We start from the raw sequence: 18,873 nt of genomic DNA on the forward strand, positions 1-18,873 counted from the left end.
AGTAATAAGGCCACTCTCTATAGTCCTCTGGTTTTGGAGGATGGCTTTAGATCTGGTTTACTTTATCTCAAGGATGTAGCACTTTGGGAACCTAGTTTAAATTTGGAAAGGTCTCCTATAAGATTCATCACCTCAGGTGAGCCTGGCCCTGACCTTCTCACTCCTTGTGGCTGAAGTGGTGCCCAACTGTGCAGCATCAGCCGAGTCTAGGGCATAAGCTGTTTTCGTGTTCCCCTCGCTGATGACAGGGTGCCATTGTTAAATCACTCTGCCTGTTTAAACTGCAGTCTTTTCACCCTCAATCCTCTCTTGAGGGTAAAGGAGGGCATACTACTTACATTTTTAAAAATGCAGTCATTTCCCACATTGTTTTTGATAGGAAATTGATCCAAATAACCTAGCCTACCCGTACCAGAAAGTATTGTCCCACATTTTCAATGTTGTTTTTCTCTTTTCTAGACTTTGAGGTTTTCCAGTCCAGATTTCTAGATTTATATATTTTATTTCTATTTTTCTAGTCCTTGTCCATGACATTTTATCAGTTAACTTAATAAAATCTAGACTTAAACAGCATCTTGACCCTACTCCTCCCAAATACAAGCACTTGGGCTACTTGTATGCATATCTTCCAGCTTCCAATTTACCTACTATTGTCCAACACCTCAACTGTTTTTAGCCCTGTGAATTAGACACTGCTTTTAAAAAAGTGTTTCAATTTACCTACGTTTGCAATTTTTTCTTCCTGCATATCAGACATTTTCTCTGAAGAAGTGGGGATGGTGGTTCCTAAACCAGCTTCCTGTCCTGAGGTGGGCCTGAAGAGGCGCAGCTGCACCACTTCATTGGATCTGAACCACAAAGTCCACCTGGAATGGCTGGAGACCCAAAGGCTCCTCCTTGTCTGGGATCGGCCCAAGCTGCATGTATCTGTCTCTCAGTAGACTCAAGGCCGAGGCCAAGAGGCCTGTTTCCTGTGGGTCAGAGTCAATGGAGGTCTGTTAGGAGCGTATCCCAGAGCTCACAGGGTGGGGGCACTCAGCATACCCATTTGAGTTGTGGCCGTCATCTCCCTTATTAAACCTGTGTCTCTCCCCAAAGTAGGTAGTACATTAGGTCCAGGTGGAGCTCAAGTAGGTGTGTGTGTGTGAGGGGGGTGGAGGCCTCAAGCCCTGGCCACACACAATCCTCGGGTAACCCATCTAAAACAGCTAGTGCCAGTCTTATCTTCAGTAAATGAAAAATCAATAGATACTCCATGGCTTTCCTCTTTTCTGCCCACTGGGCGCCAACCCTCTCAGGGCCTGGCCACTCTGGAGAATGTATGAGCTTTTCTGATGCTGCCTTTGATCAGGTCAACCCATTTCTCACTCCTCCCTCTTACAAAGCCCACTTAAATTATCCCATCCAGATGTCACTGCTGCCTCCCTATTCCCAACTGGTAGTGGTCACTTTCCTCTGAATGCTGCAGTTAGTTCAGCATCCATTAAGGTGGCTTTACCTATGGGCTTTCTCCCTTATCCTTTACTTACTCCTGCTGCCTAGTGCCTAGGATAGTGGACTGCACCTAGCAGATCCTCAACAAGTATTTGCTGAATTAAATTAACCCGTTTGTGGAGAGGTTCATGTTTGACAGAGTTGCATGTAGAGAGAACAAAAAGCAAGCGTGGTAGTGACATTCCAAAGTGGACTTGAGTGGCAGAAATGCTTTTCCTCTCCCCTTCCTAGCCTTATACTTCCTGCCTCCATCAAAACTTACTGGTGGAGATTTGGAGACAAAGTGAAAGAATTATAATCCTAGAAAGAGGCATGGAAACTTTGTGGCTAGAAATTGTTCTCTTGTAAAAACAGTGGATTTTGGAGCCAGAGAGAACTTAGAATTCAGCCTCCACCAGTGGGCCCCACCCAGAGTATTCTTGGGCAGGTAACTTAACTTTCAGAAAACTCTCCTTTTAGTTATCTAGTTAACAGCTTTATAGGAAGTTAATATTTTGTTAAATTCTGTCTGTTCCCAACAGAACTGTTTCTATGTGTTGACTATCACTCACAGAGCCTATCCATTCCCAGGAGTTATGATCTAGTCCCAGTATGTGAGGCTCAATCTATTCTGCACTTCTCCTTGTGGAGATGTCACTTAACTTTTAGTGAAACCTGAGCTGCTAGCCCTGGGGAATGAGCCCCTACTGCTCTCCCTGGTTTGTATCTGGCATAACTTACCCCAAAAAGATGTGACACAAATGGCTTTCTCTGCATACCGCTCCATCTAAAGTCAGGCACAGCCTGTTTACTTTTGAGGAATTTCTTTATTGGAGTTCCACCTTACCTCCCCACAACTACCTGGCTCTTCATGGCCAAGAGAGAGTGAGCCCTGAACAAAGTATTCATAACATTTTACAACAGACAATACACACATGTAGTGCATGAAATCTACAACAAGTCGAAAACAATCAAACATTTAACAGGATTATTAAGAAGCGTGAATTTCCTCCTATTCCTCAATGATTAGTAGCTACTTAGCTCTTTAGTTTCAGCAATAACGTGCCCTCTTTCTCAGCATTCCTACTCATAGGAATCCTAGAATCAATTCTTTTTGTGTGAGGTGCAAATTTATGCTGAAGATGTGTTCCATTAGTTATTGAGTGCACTGAATTTATCTCCATAGTAGAACCTTTTGTTTGCAGTACAATGTGTGAAGTTTTCACTCATCACACATTCATCATTCATTGAGGGGTTCGTATAACATTTTTAAAGTTTCACCCACTCAACTAATATATCACAATATTACAACAATGTAGTCCAATCAACTTGCAATTTTTCTGGAGTGACTATCTCCTATCTCCTGTTAGATTTATAGTTATACTTTTTACTTTTCTTACAACAGAATTCAAATTTTGTTTCAGATTTTATCATCACTCCCCTCAAATCATTTAATTATATCAAGTTTATACTTCATAATCACTATTAAATAAATTTATATTCCCTGAAGCCTATCTCTCCCTGAATTTGCCTTTTGGAGGCCATTCTTGCATTTTTTTTTCCCACTGACCAATGTATAATTGGGAGTCAAAGTTATACCTGAATGCCCACACTATGATTTGCAGAATTTACCCAAATATAAACTTTCTAATGGTGACTATGTGATTTCTAATTGGAATCATATCCTCATCCATGTTTTATGTTCAGAAATGTCTGCTTATTCTAAAGGTTTTATTTTAACATCCCATCACTCTGATAGTTTTATTCCCAGTATGAACTATTTTATATTTCATAAGGGTTCAAGTACCTTGACATTGGAGGCTTCCTTGCTGGCTGATTGAAGATCACATAGAAAAGATTACTCATGGTTTCATTTATACTATGTAAATTATAAGCCATGAACAAGAACCTCAGACATTCTTACATTCACATGGTTTTTCTTCCATTTGAGTTCTCTGAGACTTGGTAAGCTCTGCCTCCTACAGAGAAAAGCTCATCTTGGTCCCATCCAGAACATTCCCACCCTCGTGAGTTCTCTTCTGTGATGTGCCACTATGACTTCCCATATTTGTCACATTTAAAGATTCCTCTCCGGTATGGATTCTTTTATGCTTGGTGAGATTTGATCTGATATTAAAAGCCTTCCCACACGCATTACATCGGTATGGCTTTTTTCCAGTGTGGATCCTTTTGTGTTGGTCAAGGACTGATCTGTAACTGAAGGATTTCCCACATTCACAATTATAGGGCTGCTGCCCACGGTGGATGCTTTTATGGTTGATAAGACTTGAGTGTGAGATATATGCCTTCCCACACTCATCACATTCATAGGGTTTCTCGCCTGTATGGATCCTTTTATGCACTGTGAGGCCTGAGCTGTTCCTGAATGCCTTTCCACACCCATCACATACATAGGGTTTCTCCCCAGTGTGGATCCTCTTGTGTTGAGAAAGGAGTGAGCTGTAGCTGAAAGATTTCCCACACTCAACACATTTGAAAGGTTTCTCCCCAAGATGGACTCTCTTATGGCTCATAAGAGTTCTGCTTGAGAAAAAAGCTTTTCCACATTCATCACATGTATAGGGTGTCTTGCCAGGGTGGGTACTTTTATGGTTAATAAGGCTTGAGTGTGAGATGTAGGCTTTTCCACACACATCACATTCATAGGGTTTCTCCCCAGTATGGATTCTTTTATGCACTTTAAGGCTTGAGTTGTTTCTGAAGACCTTCTCACACCTGTCACATTCATAGGGCTTTTCTCTAGTGTGAACCCTTTTGTGTTGAGAAAGGAGTGAAGTGTAATTAAAAGATTTCTCACACACATCGCATTTGTAGGGCTTCTCCCCAAGATGAATTTTCCTGTGGTTCATAAGGGTTCGGTATGTGATGAATGCTTTATCACACTCATCACATTTATAGGGCTTTTCCCCAGGGTGTACACTTTTATGATTTATAAGGCTTGAGAGTGAGATGTAGGCTTTCCCACATTCTTCACATTTGTAAGGTCTCTCCCCAGTGTGGATTCGTTTATGTACTTTAAGGCCTGAATTATTTCTGAAGGCTTTTCCACACTCATCACACCCAAAAGGTTTCTCCCTTGTATGAATCCTTTTATGTTGTTCAAGGGCAGAGCTGTAATTGAAGGATTTCTCACAATAGCTACATTTATAGGGCTTCTCCCCAAGATGGATTCCTTTATGGTTTTTAAGGCTAGAGCGTGAGATATAGGCTTTCCCACACACGTCACATTTGTATGGTTTTTCCCCAGTGTGGAGCCTTCTGTGGACTTTGAGGCCTGAATTGTTTCTGAAGGTTTTCCCACATACATCACATACATAAGGTCTCTCTCCAGTGTGAATGGTTTTATGCTGAAGGAGAAGTGAGTTATAGCTGAAGGATTTTCCACAGTCTTTACATTCATGAGCTTTCTTCCCAGGGTGAATGCTTTTATGGACTGCGAGGCCTGAGCTATAGCTGAACGCTTTGCCACAGACATCACACTTATAAGGTTTCTCTCCCGTGTGGATCCTTTTATGCACAATAAGGCCTGAACTATTCCTGAAGGCCTTCCCACATTCATCACATTCATAAGGTTTCTCTCCAGTGTGGATGACTTTATGCTGAATGAGGAGAGAGCTATAATTAAATGATTTTTCACACTCATCACATTTGTAAGGTTTATCTCCAAAGTGGATGCTTTTATGGTTTAGAAGTGTTCGGCAAGTAATAAAGGCCTTCCCACACTCATCGCATTCATAGGGCTTTTCACCTGTGTGGATCCTTTTGTGGACCCTAAGGCCAGAGCTATTACTGAAAGTCTTCCCACAGATGTCACATTCATAGGGCTTCTCCCCAGTGTGGATCCTTTTGTGGACTCTGAGACCAGAACTGTTCCTGAAGGCCTTCCCACACTCGCCACATTCATAGGGCTTCTCTCCAGTGTGGATCCTCTTATGCTGGTCCAAAACAGAGCTATAATTGAAGGATTTTCCACACTCATCACACTTACAATTCTTCTCCCCAGAATGGGTGCTTTTGTGGTTTATAAGGCTGGAGTAGGACATATAGGCTTTCCCACATTCTTCACACTTGTACGGCTTCTCCCCAGTATGAATCCGCTTGTGGACTCGAAGGCTCGAACTGCTCCGGAAAGTCCCTCCACAGTCATCGCACTCATAGCGTTTTTCCCCAGTGTGCATAATTTTATGTTGAACAAGGCGGGAATTATATTTGAAGGATTTCCCACACTCATCACATTTATGGGATTTCTTAACAGTGCTGGTTTTCTGCTGCAGATGGGGATGAGAGTTTCCATTAATGTTCTCCACACGTTTGCCTTGTTCACTGCTTTTCTCTTCTATAGGGATGGTCTGGTGTGTAACATGTTTTGAACTCAGATGTAAGCTTTTTTCAGATGCCTCGTCTTCCTGTTCTGTCTTTATATTTGCTGTGTTCTTGGGTTTTCCAATCTTTTCCCTGATGCCACTTTTGACTTCCTTCATTGTCTTTCCCTCAGGCTTTTCCAATTGATTTTCTACCTTGTTATCCCAATTACAAGTTTCACCAACCTTAGATTCCTGCATATGACCCTTGTGAAGACCTTCCACTCTTAGCCACATAGATTCTGTATTTCCAACATTTTCACATTTTTCAGTTGATTCCTCATCCTCAGTGCCCCTTGTCTTGAAATGTGACACTAAACCAAAAAAAAAAAAATGAAAATGACACTTGTTCACTTTGTTTAGAAAAAACTACAAGAATTACATCTAAATTCACTCATTCACTTGGCAAGTGTTTATTGACTGCATATTGTGTGATGGGCACCATTTTTAACCACTGGGATACAATGGTGAACATGCCAAATTTTCTGCCCCAAGGGACCTAATGTTAAAATACTAGAGCCCTGGATTTTCAATGAAACAAAGAGCTTTCTATTCTTTCATAACAGCTTAGTGTGAGGGTAAGTTGAAATGTGCTGAAATGATGCACATGGTGTGATCGAACAATACAGTGAATGCTTAAATTTAAAAAAATATTACCGTAAAAGACACATTGCCATCAAGCCCCCTCAAAATACTCTGTCTTGGGCTGGCCTAGTGGCTCAGGTGGTTAGAACTCCATGCTCCTAACTCTGAAGGCTGCTGGTTCGATTCCCACATGGGCCAGTGGGCTGTCAACCACAAGGTTGCCAGTTCAATTCCTCGAGTCCCGCAAGGGATGATGGGCTCCGCCCCCTGAAACTAAGATTGAACACGGCACCTTGAGCTGAGCTGCCGCTGAGCTCCCAAGTGGCTCAGTTGGTTGGAGCGTATCCTCTCAACCACAAGGTTGCCAGTTCGATTCCTCAAATCCTGCAAGGGATGGTGGGCAGCGACCCCTGCAACTAAAATTGAACTCGGCACCTTGAGCTGAGCTGCCACTGAGCTCCCAAATGGCTCAGTTGGTTGGAGCGCATCCTCTCAACCATAAGGTTGCCGGTTGGACTCCCTCAAGGGATGGTGGGCTGCACCCCCTGCAACTAGCAACAGGCAATTGGACCTGGAGCTAAGCTGCACCCTCCACAACTAAGATTGAAAGGACAACAACTTGACTTGGAAAAAAGTCCTGGAAGTATACACTGCTTCCCAATAAAGTCCTGTTCCCCTTCCCCAATAAAATCTTAAAAAACAAACAAAAAACAAAGAATTCTCTCTTGCTTCAAACATATTTATCTCATCATTCTTGCCATTTTCTGAAGCTATTCTGGAAGTCCTCTTTCATGAGTGTCTTTAGTTGCGCTGTCTTGGCTACTTTGATGTCCTGAATCATTTTGACTTTGGGGAAGGGCCAGAAATTGCATGGTACCAGATCCAGTGAATACGGTGGATGAGGACACACTGTAAAGTTTTGATTTTACAGAAATTGCCGTATACCAGAAGCGATGTATGACACAAACCGTTATGATGGAGGATGAAACTGTATGCCCATTTTATGTTAATGCGTTGTTCGTGATCCATGATTTACGGCACATATTTAAAACACACCTCTCAACTGCAGCTCACACCCGACTGACTACACCAAACAAGTTGAAACTTGTCACACAGTTAGTAAGGTTCAACGTGCTGCTTCCTGTATTGAAAATCCCTACTTTTCCGTTGGATGGCACTTGGCAGCAGCATTTACTGTACTTTTTTATCACAATGAAAAGGCTGTGTCACACATCGTTTCTGGTATGGCGATTTCTGTCAAATAAAAACATTGTAGTGTGTCCTCATTAACCTTATTCATCGGATCTCGCACTATGTGACTTCTGGCTCTTCCCCAAAGTCAGAATGATTCAGGACATCAAGGCAGCCATGACACTGCAACTAAAGACATTCATGAAAGACGATTTTCAGAACTGCTTCAGGAAGAGGCAAGAATGATGGACTAAGTGTGTTTGAAGTGAGGGGGAGTATTTTGAGGGGGATTAATAGCAATGTGTCTTTTACGGTAATAATTTTTTTATTTAAACATTCACCAAGTTTTTAAATCACATCTTGTACAGAACCAAGGGCAACACTGATCAGTTTTTTAAAACTGTCACCAAGTCATGGAAAAACAAAGGATAGAAGAAATCTCTGAAGAAGAGGAGACAGAAAGATTAATAAGACAAAAGTTAAGAAGGCAATCAACAGAAGACAGGCAAAACTAAAGTAAAGGAGAGAGTAGTACCAGGGAGAAGTATTGGGGAGGTGATTACACAATCATGAGCATAGTCATTTCAGAGATGAGAAGAAAACAAGCCTGTTGGTTTGGCCTCCTTTTCCTTGACTTCCTCTCAAGGAAAACACTGACCCTGGAAAGTAGGTAGTTAGGGAGGAACTCTATATGGAAGTACATGCTCTGGCCTGGCAGGCAAAGAGGCTTTCACTCCTAGTTTATGAACATGCTAACTACAGTCAGAGAATATCAAAGATCAGAAGGAAAACACAAACCATTAAATGAAGGAAATAATTCTGCCTAGGTTCAAATACTTAGCTGTATGACCTTGAGAAAGTTATTTAACTTCTTTGTGTCACAGTTTCCTCATAAGTACAATGAAGGCATAGGGTTGGTGTGAATATTAAATGAGAAAATATATGTAAAGTACTGAAAACAATGCATGTCACTTGGTGAGTGCTATGTGCTATCTGAGGTCAGGTTATTGGATCAGGGTTGGAACCTGAGAAGAAATCACAGGACTCAGGAAAGGTAAACTCCTTCCCAGAGGAGTTTAAGAGCCAGGCAGGGATGCTGTGTTCCCTTGAAGCTACTCTACACACAGCTGGCACTCCTCTATACACCTACTGATAGACCAACTCCTGAGAGCAAAAGAAACAATTGTAAACCCCTTATCCCCCAACCTTAGACCATTAGACATGTGTTTAGACTTAGTTAAAATGTGAATCTCCACTCTTACTCTGGGTATCAGACACTCTTGGGTCAGTACTCTGAAATTCTGTCAGTCCTACTTAGACACCCTATATGTGAATGTGAGAAAGGAAGGAAGCAGAGGGAAAAAGGAAAGTAACAAGTATATTCTGAAATAGACATGTATAAAGAAGCACACTCATGATCCAACTTATGCTTACGGGACTGGAATGATGGACTCAAATAAAATTTACAGAAAAGGAGAAGAAGCTAGGAACTCAGAATATCAGTAGGACAATAAAACAAAGCTCTACTCAGTAGACATTAAACCAAAAGGTGGTTCAACTCAGAAAGCTACACAAAATGACTATTAAGTGATATTAGATAAGAGATCTTCAGAGGTCACTGAGGAATGGTGGCACAGGCTTGTTCTTTGCTCCTTTTTTTTTTACTACTTTGGGCAGAGTAGTCCATGTCACATAATGTGTGAGGGCTACTGGGTAAGCAGTAGAATTCCTGAACCATCAGCAGCAACACACCTTTTACCTGTATTCTAAATCCTGCTTCCACACACATCAGGGACCCTGTCCCATCTATTCCCTTTGGCCATGGCCCCTCCACCTCTACTACCCTCAGCCCTCAGGAGAGAAAGATGTTCAAGTTCCTACAAACATAAAACCAAATCCCCTAAAATAAACACACAAAAATTGCTAGAGAAAAAAAGAGCAAAGGAAAAGCTGTGAGGGGAGACTAGACATACTAGATATTAAAGTATACCACAAAGCCTCTACAACCAAAAGAATGTGGTACTGGTGTACAGACAGAACAAAAAGTCCAGAAATAGTTCTAATTACAAATAGAAATAAAACATATGATAAAGATGGTACATGAAATTATTGGGGCAAACATGGTCTCATTAACAATGGTCTCTCTGAAACAATGGTGTCAGAGCAACTATAAAGCTGTTTGGAAAAAAAAAAAATTAGATCCATTGTTTACGCCATACATAGGAATAAACTCCAAATGGAGCAGAGCTCTAAATATAAAAGACTGACACTATACACATACTAGAACAAAACATGGGTGAATGCCTCTATAACCTGGGTATAGAGAAAGCTTTCTAACTATGACCCAGATGCATTAAAAGATTGCTATTTTTGACTATATCAAAATAAAACTAAATTGCATTTCAAAAATACCGTAAGCAAAATCAAGAAATAAATGACAAAGTAGAAGAAAATATTTACAACATACATCCTATATAAAGGCTAATATCCTTAATGTATAAAAAATTTTTTAAAAGGATGTAACTTAGATATATACTACGACTATATACTATATACTCTCAGTCTGGGGAAGGCTAGAGGGAGTGGTGGGGGAGAGCTGCAAACAACTGAACTCCTTTTAAAAGCAGGTTTGTTTTCTGTGGTAATATGGGTGAAACAACTTTAGATCTGTTACGGGATTGAGCATATGTGTTTGATTGTGAGCCAGGGCTCTTCTGGAAGAAGAAGGGACACAAAAATATGGAATAAGGGAAGGCAAGAAAGAATCCTGTGGGGGTGAAATGTAGGTATTGGTGTGAACCCATGATTTCTAAATTATACATATAGGTATGTATGTATGTACATTCACATGGATATTTGTGTGTGTGTCACACACACACACATACACATGGTGCCAAAAACATGTATATACATTTTAAGAAAGGAAAAACTATTAAAATTGTACTACTCAGTATATACCAATAACAAAAGATGAATACAAGTCATGTTTGACTTCTGCAATTACAAGAGGTCCTCAAAGTGGTTACCATCAGCGTAATTTTAATTCAGTTTTTTCCTTTCTTAAAATGTGTATACATTTTTTTGACACCCTCTGCATATATTCCCTATCTCTATCTGCTGAAAAGCTAAGAAATAAAAACACCTCTGTGGTAATGCACACATCTAGCACCCTATTTTCAGTCTCTACTATTATTGCCTACTAATGGTGGATTCCAGGCTGGGGGCAGGATACATACAAGATGAGCTGGGACATCTTGTTATACTACCAAGTAAGGAGATGCTCAAAAACAATGATGGGGCCATGTCAACATACAAGACCATAAGAGCCAGCTTGAATAGTTAATTCAGGCTCCATAATAATTAAGTGATGAATTACGAATTACTGAAAATAGGGTTTCATGAGTCCATACAGATACAAACAGGGAAGAAAGGGAGGCCTCTTGCTTACAGTAGAATGGCATGGCTGCTTAGTAAATGTGGAGAGTAGTAGAGTTGGAAAAAAAACAAAATCAGCATTCTACAACTACTGGAGTAAAGGATGAATCAGGAGAATTATCAACGTATTCTAAATCGGAGTAGAGGGGGACACTTTGACAAGAAGCAGTTTATCTACACAGTCTTAAAATATTCCCCCAGACTACAAGGGGAAAACAGTAATTACACAGTGGGGAAATGAGATGATGCCTTGGCCAAGTACTGTAAATTACTATCACCAATGGAAGCCAGATGGACATCGTGTGTTTCCAGAAGTGACACTCTAAGGACACATCACCTATGAGAATGCACTACCTGAATTGAATCAGAAGGAAACATCAGATAAATCCAAAATGAGGAACATTCTATTAAAAGGTATTTGTATCATTTCAAAAGTATCATTTTCATAAAAGACAAGGAAAAGCTATAGAAATGTTCCAGATTAAAAGAGGCTAAAGAGACTTGACCACTAAATTCAATACATGACCTGGAATGGATTTGTACTGGAGGGAAAAACTGTTATAAAAAATAATTGTGTCAACTGACAAAATTGGAATATGGATGGTTAGACAAAAGTAATACCAATTTTGAATTTACTGAAGTTGACAGTTGTACTGTATTTATTCAGGTGAATATCCTTATATTCTTAGTAAATATACACTAATGTATTTAGGAGTAAATGGCCATGATGTATGTAAGTTACTCTCAAATGGTTTATAAAAAATAATATGTATAAAAGAGCATGAGAAAGAAAACAAAATGAAATAAAATGTTAACTACAGGTGAATATGAGTTAAGGGTATCTTTTTACAATTCTTATTCTTGAAATTTTTCTGTATATTTGAAATTATTTCCAAATAAAAAGTTTAAAAAATTCAAAAAAGTACATTTAAAATTCCCTGAACTATATTTTTCCCTCCAGGTACTGCTTTCACATCCTGTCTGCCTCTTGTTAACTGCTGTGTCTTGAAAAAGTGGTCTCCACGTTTCCAAATCCCTTCATGCCTCATCTACTCAATCTGATTTCTCAGACCACACCGCATTACTTTCTTCTAGGCCACACACCAACTCCTTAGCCTGCTGCCCCTTGGATGTTCCTGGGCCCCTGTTCCACCTGGAACCTTTCCTCTTCTGACTCTACATGACTATAGATGGCAGCTCCATCTATATGTGCGGCTCCTGCCACTCCTATAAGCTGTCTCACAGAGTCTCATCTCTGGGTCAGACCCTTCTCTTCAACTACAGACCCTCATATTCACCTCTGTCCTCCCCTTTGCCTAAATCAGAAGTACTCATTTCTTTCCCTCACCCCTTCATATCTGAAAGAGCCCCTAGGACCAGCTGATTCTACTGCCTAAACACTTCTCAAGTTCCCACCCCCACCTCCATTCTCACTGCTAACGCCTAGTTTAAGCTCTCCTAAAGTCCCTTTTGAACTTCTGTCAGTCCCCCTACCTTCATTTTTACCCTAGTTCAATTCTTCCTCCAATAGGTGTCAAAGAGATTTGGAAAATGCACACCTAGTCACTCACCAATGCCAAATCTTCCCAGGCTACCTAGTGTGGCACATGAAGCCTTCTGCATCTGGGCACCTGAAATGACATGCTGGACATCAAATGGGCCATGCTAATTAACCCCTCACTGTCACTGCACTCACTGGTCCTCGGCCCTGATGGACTCTTTCCCTTGATGCTCTCTGACAGACTAATTCTTAGACCCCTCATGTCCTCTGGGATTCCCTGTTTGAGTGGCTGCTGACTAGCCTCGTCTGCATGATCACAAATACTTTACCTCTTACCCCTCTGACCTAGGCAGATGCCAGCAGTTTCCCTGTTCCAGCCCTGCTTAACCTCCTCTGTTTGGGGGGGCACAATGTCCCATCACCCAATATAGTTCACCCAATCCTCTTAATGACTGAAATCAAAACAGATCAACATAAATGTGCATCTTCCTTGAAAATAGATGATTTGCCATGAGATTCATATTAATCAATACTAAGAAAGAGAGTCTAAGAAAAGGTCAGTCAAAAACAGGCAGAAATGCACCAAGACATACAGGATCTCAACACAGGAAATGGGAGGAGCGGGGACACAAACATTCAAGCTGTAGCATCAGCATTTACCCTAGTGCTGGTTTTATATGTCTTGGTGCTTTCTGTCTGGAATTTCCTTTAAAATATTTGAACAAATCAAAAATAAAAAGGGAAAAATGAAACAAATGTAACAGAATCCTGATAATTGTTGAACGTGAGCTATGGGTGTATGGAGTTCATTGTATTAGTCTACTCTTCTGTATGTTTAAATTTTTTCATAATAAAAAAACTAAAAGAAAGATCACTCATATTAGTTACAGTGGGAAAATGGATTAAGGGGAGAGCGAACTGAGTCCTGGAGTCTGGAAGGTTATTATAATCCAACAAGATGAGTGATGTGGTAGCTGAATCATGTGCCCATCATGACACGAGAAGAAATCACCCCAAAAGCACAACACCTACACAGAGAGGGCCAGAAAAGTTTTAATTTCTTAACAGTTCTAAGGGTTAGATTAGAAACTCCTCTCTAATCAGTTCTCAACAGGGAGCATGATGCAGTAGCCTGGTTGCATCAGTCAAGTCTCAGCCACAGACAGCCATCCACTCCTTCCAAATTACATATGACTCACAACCACTGGGCACCTCTGGACTCGTGTCATGCTCTGACACCAATGCCTAGAAAATCTCATGCAGATAGTATGAACCTGCCCTGAATTCTTGCTGTCCCTGCCCCAGAGTCAGGAAACACTTCTCAAGAGCCAAGACAATTCACCAGAGAGCAACTGTTGCTCCCTTTGGCTGAAAATTTCTGCCTGTTAACAACTTCTTGCAACATGCAACAGATACAACACATCAGCAGGTACTGTGGATTTCCAACCATATTCCACAAGTCAATCTACCATCAAGTGCCACATTTGGATTCTGTATCTTCAATTTTTGGAAATCGTATTTGGCTTGGAGATGACCAAGTCATCTCCTCTTTCTTCAGAGAGAAAAAACAAGAAGGAATGTGAACACAAAATGCTTACAAATTCGGAAGAGAGTACCTAGGCAGTGGGAGAACAGGACAAATGAAAAATGGGACCTAGGAGTGAGAAGTGATACGCAGATGGGAAGAGAGAGAATATGGTTTGTGCTTTAGTTATTATTTTATAGTTTATGACTAGCAGGATAGTAAATGGTTAACATGAGTTGGTTCTATTGCTTAAAAGTAGAAATAAGGATTAAAGCTAATTGTTTTCCCAAAGTAAAAAATGAAACAGAACATTCTCATACCTGGTAGTGGAGAAGACATTTCTAGTCATCCTTGGGAATAAGTTAAGCAAAGAAGATTCTAAATGGGAGACTGAGATTTTCTGAAATTCAAAGGGGGTGGAGACTGGCTTAAAGAGAGTTGTTAATTGAAGTAGTTAACACAAGTCTCAGGAGAGAAAAGCTACTTGGTTTTATTTGTTCTTTAAACACTCTATATGACTTATAATAATGATCTGGCATATTTAACAATCTACCAATAACTGGCTGAATTGATATAAAATAAAACTATTTTGATTGTTTAATCCCTGCTTTAAAAACCCTTGCTTAGATATGCCCTAGTACAATGTTACTGAGTGTAACATTGTTTGAAGTGGCAAAAATTGGAAACCCCCAATGTCCCTGATTAGATCTAAAAATTATGGCACATCCAAAACATCCAAACAATGGCTAATCCAATACCACAGCACTGTAAAACAAACAAACAAAAAGCTCTTTGTGTTCTGATGAACTCTAAGATAAAGTGAAAGCAGCAAGAGGCAGAATTTTGAAGTGACTTACCATCTGTGTGGAAAAAAGAGGGAACTAACTACATTCATATTTGCCAGTATTTGCATAAAGAAACTCTGGGAGGATATGCTCAAATAAACTAAATGTGGTTATTTTAGGGGGTTGGGCCTAGGAAGATGGCTGCGTGGGAGGAAATCTTTTCGCTGATATCTTTTTATATTTTAGATATCTGAACCATATGTTACATAAACATTTATTAAAAGAGAAAAAACACACCTCGTGCTTTCAAACAGAAAACACGCCTTGTGGCCACCTAGTCCAAACTTCTTAGAGCAGCACGCCCAGCCATGGCACCCCATTCATCTTTCATATCCCCTCCGCCTGGGTTCCCGTAGGCTGTCCCCGGGTCTGGGAGCCTCCTCGACCTTCTTTCTCCCAACCTAGTCAACTCCTCAGCTTGCGGAGCCCAGGGCAGGCCGCCTTCTCCGGACACACCGCTGTTTGTATATAGGTGAGCTTCCCCCAGGAAAAGGGCCGGGAAGCGCCTTCCGAGGGCTAAATCCGCACCAGCACCAGATGTCTCAACATCACCCCTCCATCAAAGAAAAACAAAAGGGGGGGGCTCGAATCAGATCACCCCTAAGGGTCCCTCTAACGCTCACATTCACTCTCAAGTTCCAAGGCTAAACTTAACTGTTACGGGATCCAGACAAGGGGAGCATTTCAAAGCGCTAATTTTCACGGTTCCCCTCCCTCTCGAGATAGCATCGAATAGTTGAGAAACACCGGCGCGGGGCCTCTCTGTGGACACCGGGCAGCCCTAGCCCGACCCTGACAACTCGGACGGCCAGAGCTAGCGCCTCCAGAGTCCGGTCTACTCCAGCGGCGCGCGCCCCAAACCCCTCAACCGGCCCGAGCTCTTCCCTCCCCTCCACTCCCCAGACGCGCCTCCTGAGGTGTATGGGGAGAGAACACACTTCCTCCCAGATCCTGCCCGCGACCCAAGGGCAGCCAAAATCAGGCCAAGAAGGGAAGGGCGTGGCAGGCGAGGGCCGGGGGCGGGAGCGCGGGCGGCCGCGGACTCACGTACTGGCTGAGTGGGCGCCGCGGGAGCCCGGCCACCGGCGGGACAAAAGCGCGGACAGCCCCGCCGGAAGGACCCGCGCCGGCTCCGGGACACTTCCGAGTCCTCTCTGGGAGGTTGGAGGACTGACTCGATGGTAAGCCTCCGTTGGAGCACGTGACCCGTGGTGCGCTTGACTGGAGGGTTACTCCTCTACTATTCATCGGGCGGTCACCGGGTTGCGTGCTTGGGTGCGGCGGAGGAACCACCGGGCAAGCTGCTAGTGTTGCTGGACTTTCCACTGCAGAGTGGGGCCGACAATGAAGCAAACAAGTGTCTGGGTAAACACCTAACGATCTAATACCTGAAGTCCACGGGGGTGAGGGTGGGGCCGCCACCCCCCTGTGGAGGAGGCGGAGCAGAGCGCGGGGACTGTGGGCCTGTCTGCCTCGGAGAGACCTGTAGGGGGGCGCCCGGCGTGCAGTCGGAGCCCACCGGAGACCCCCACCAACCCTGAGGCGGCGCCAGTGACTCATCCCCCTGTGTTGGCTCCCAATCCTTGGCCTAAAATGACTTTGAAAAACTCTCCTTACTTTTAGTCATAAACAAACATTTTTTTGCATATTGTTAATATTAACATTTAAAAGACAGAACTGCTTTATTCTTTCAAACACATCTACAGGGTTTGTAAGTCAACAGGGTTGAACTATTATCCACTTTTTAAAATTGAGATATAATTGACACATTAGTTTCAAATAACAGGATTCAATACATGTATATACTGTGAAATGATCACCACAGTAAATCTGGTTAACATTCATCACCACACACATTTTTTTTCTACTGATGGAAACTTTTAAGATTTGCTCTATTAGCAACTTTGAAATTTGCAATATAGTATTATTAACTATAGTCACCATGCTGTGTGTACATTCTACCCCAGGAATCCTGGTAACCACCAACCACCAATTTGTTCTCTGTGTGTCAGTTGTTTTTTTTAAGACTCTACCTATAAAGGAGATCAAATGGTATTTATTCTCTGGCTTATTTCACTTAGAATAATGCCCTCAAGTTTCATCCATGATATCACAAGTGGCAGGTTTTCCTTCTTTTATATGGCTGAGTGATATTCCATGATATACATACTGGGAGTGCCAAAAAAATGTATACACATTTTAAGAGATGTTATTTATGTAGCAGTAGTAGTTCGCCATAATCAGAAGTGTCTGGATGCTGACGATAACCACTTTGAGCACCTCTTGTAATTGCAGAAGTCAAACGTGACTATATACTGAGTATTACAGTATTAATACAGTTTTTTTTCCTTTTTTAAAATGTGTATACTTTTTTTGCATCCTGTGTATATATATCACATCTTCATCCATCGATAGACATTTAGGTTGTGTACGTGTCCTGGCTATTGTAAATAATGCTCACCAACCACTTTAACAGTCAGAAATTTTACTTCTTTTCTTTTTCCTTGAACGTCTATTTTTATTTTACGTCCCTCACAGGATCTTTATCCTAATCTAAAATAATTTTATTCTACGTGCATTGCTGCACTTTATCCTAATGTAAAATAGTTGCATGCTTTAAGTTTTATTGTTCACCCTAGCACACATCTCTGTAAAGATATTAGGTTACAATTTTTTTCTCACTCTTAGATATTAATTATTTGCCGGACCAGTAGCAAAATTATATAAACATGCTTCAAAATTTTACTATCAGTTTTTATACAAAACCTGAAATGTTTTGGAAGCACAACTTTTAATAAGGTAGTTTTTTTTTAACAGTTCAAGTTATGCAAATTACTTGGGTGAATTTTACTTATTGCTGGAGTGAGCCAGTGTTCAGCACCAAATCAACTCTATGTTAATCTTCCATTTTTTATAGATGCAGGTGCTGGTTAAACAGAGGGAATAGAAGGGCATTTGTGTGTACCCATGTATTCTAAACCTCATTTGGCTCCATGCCAGAACTGCATGCACCTCCAAGAAAATCTGGGACAGTGCGATGTACATGTGTCTTAGAGCAGACCCAGGCAGCTGCAAACCTCAGGACAAGCCGAGCAGTGCCCCGGACTCTGCTCACGCTGCAGTTTTTAGGCAAAAGCACACTCACTTGTTGAGAATTGGGAGTTGATTCCCCTAGAGCTGCCCCTAAAATAACAGACGCGTGTAGCTCTTGAGCACTTGAAAACTGGCTAGATGGCTGAGCGTTTGAATTTTTAATTACATTTAATTTAAATAGCCACATGTAGCTAAAATCTGCCTCATTGGACAGCACAGCCCAAGTTGCTTCAGACAGCCCTCCCAGGCCTCCAGAAGAATTCATACTCGAGATTGAAGGTTGGTGTGTCAGGCCAGTCCGTCACCCATGGCAGGAGTTGACTGGATTTTTTCCTCGAGGCAGCAAGGTGGACAAATATTTATGTCCAGGTTAGGAGGCAGTGCTCCTCCATGAAAGGTAGTGTGTGTGTCGGAGAGGGAGGGATCATTGGGAACCCCAGGTGAATAATCTTAATTCTCGTGATTTTTATTTTGGATGATGTTTTATCCTCCATGAACCTTGCTATAATCTAGGCACCTTTTGTTTGCCCTGTGTCTGCACACACACACACACACACACACACGTGCATGCACACACACTTTTTCCAATACCAGTCTTTTCTGGACATCTACAAATCAGAGCAGTGTCTAGACCTGCACTGTCTGACATGGCAGTCCCTTTTCACATATGGCTATTACGCACATGAAATGGTCTAAACTGAGCTATGCTGTAAATGTAAGATCCACATTGGATTTTAAGACTTAGTAGGAAAATAGAATGTACAACATTAAAATTTACGTTGATTTTTATGTTGATAATATTTTGGCTTTTTTGAGTTAAATAAAATATATTGTTAAGATGAA

At 41.5% G+C, this 18,873-nt stretch overlaps 1 protein-coding gene across 5 annotated transcripts; it reads right to left on the bottom strand.

Annotated features, from left to right (window-relative positions):
- Window positions 1-2,290: 2,290 nt before the first annotated feature.
- ZFP62 (ZFP62 zinc finger protein) lies at window positions 2,291-16,089 on the bottom strand. Of its 5 annotated transcripts, none has more exons than XM_033097016.1 (3): window positions 15,989-16,056; window positions 14,413-14,492; window positions 2,291-6,169 (listed from the first exon to the last, which is right to left on the bottom strand). In XM_033097016.1, exons 2-3 carry the CDS (start codon window positions 14,429-14,431, stop codon window positions 3,453-3,455), a joined length of 2,736 nt encoding a protein of 911 aa, XP_032952907.1. In that variant the 5' UTR covers window positions 14,432-14,492; window positions 15,989-16,056; the 3' UTR covers window positions 2,291-3,452. The 5 variants fall into 5 exon arrangements, with proteins under 5 accessions (XP_032952907.1, XP_032952908.1, XP_032952909.1 ...); XM_033097017.1 differs by lacking the exon at window positions 15,989-16,056 and adding an exon at window positions 15,175-15,737; XM_033097018.1 differs by lacking the exon at window positions 14,413-14,492 and having other exon boundaries at window positions 15,989-16,089.
- Window positions 16,090-18,873: the final 2,784 nt, after the last annotated feature.

The sequence above is a fragment of the Rhinolophus ferrumequinum genome, chromosome 24, assembly GCF_004115265.2.
Source record: "Rhinolophus ferrumequinum isolate MPI-CBG mRhiFer1 chromosome 24, mRhiFer1_v1.p, whole genome shotgun sequence".
NCBI classification, from domain to species: Eukaryota; Metazoa; Chordata; class Mammalia; order Chiroptera; family Rhinolophidae; genus Rhinolophus; species Rhinolophus ferrumequinum.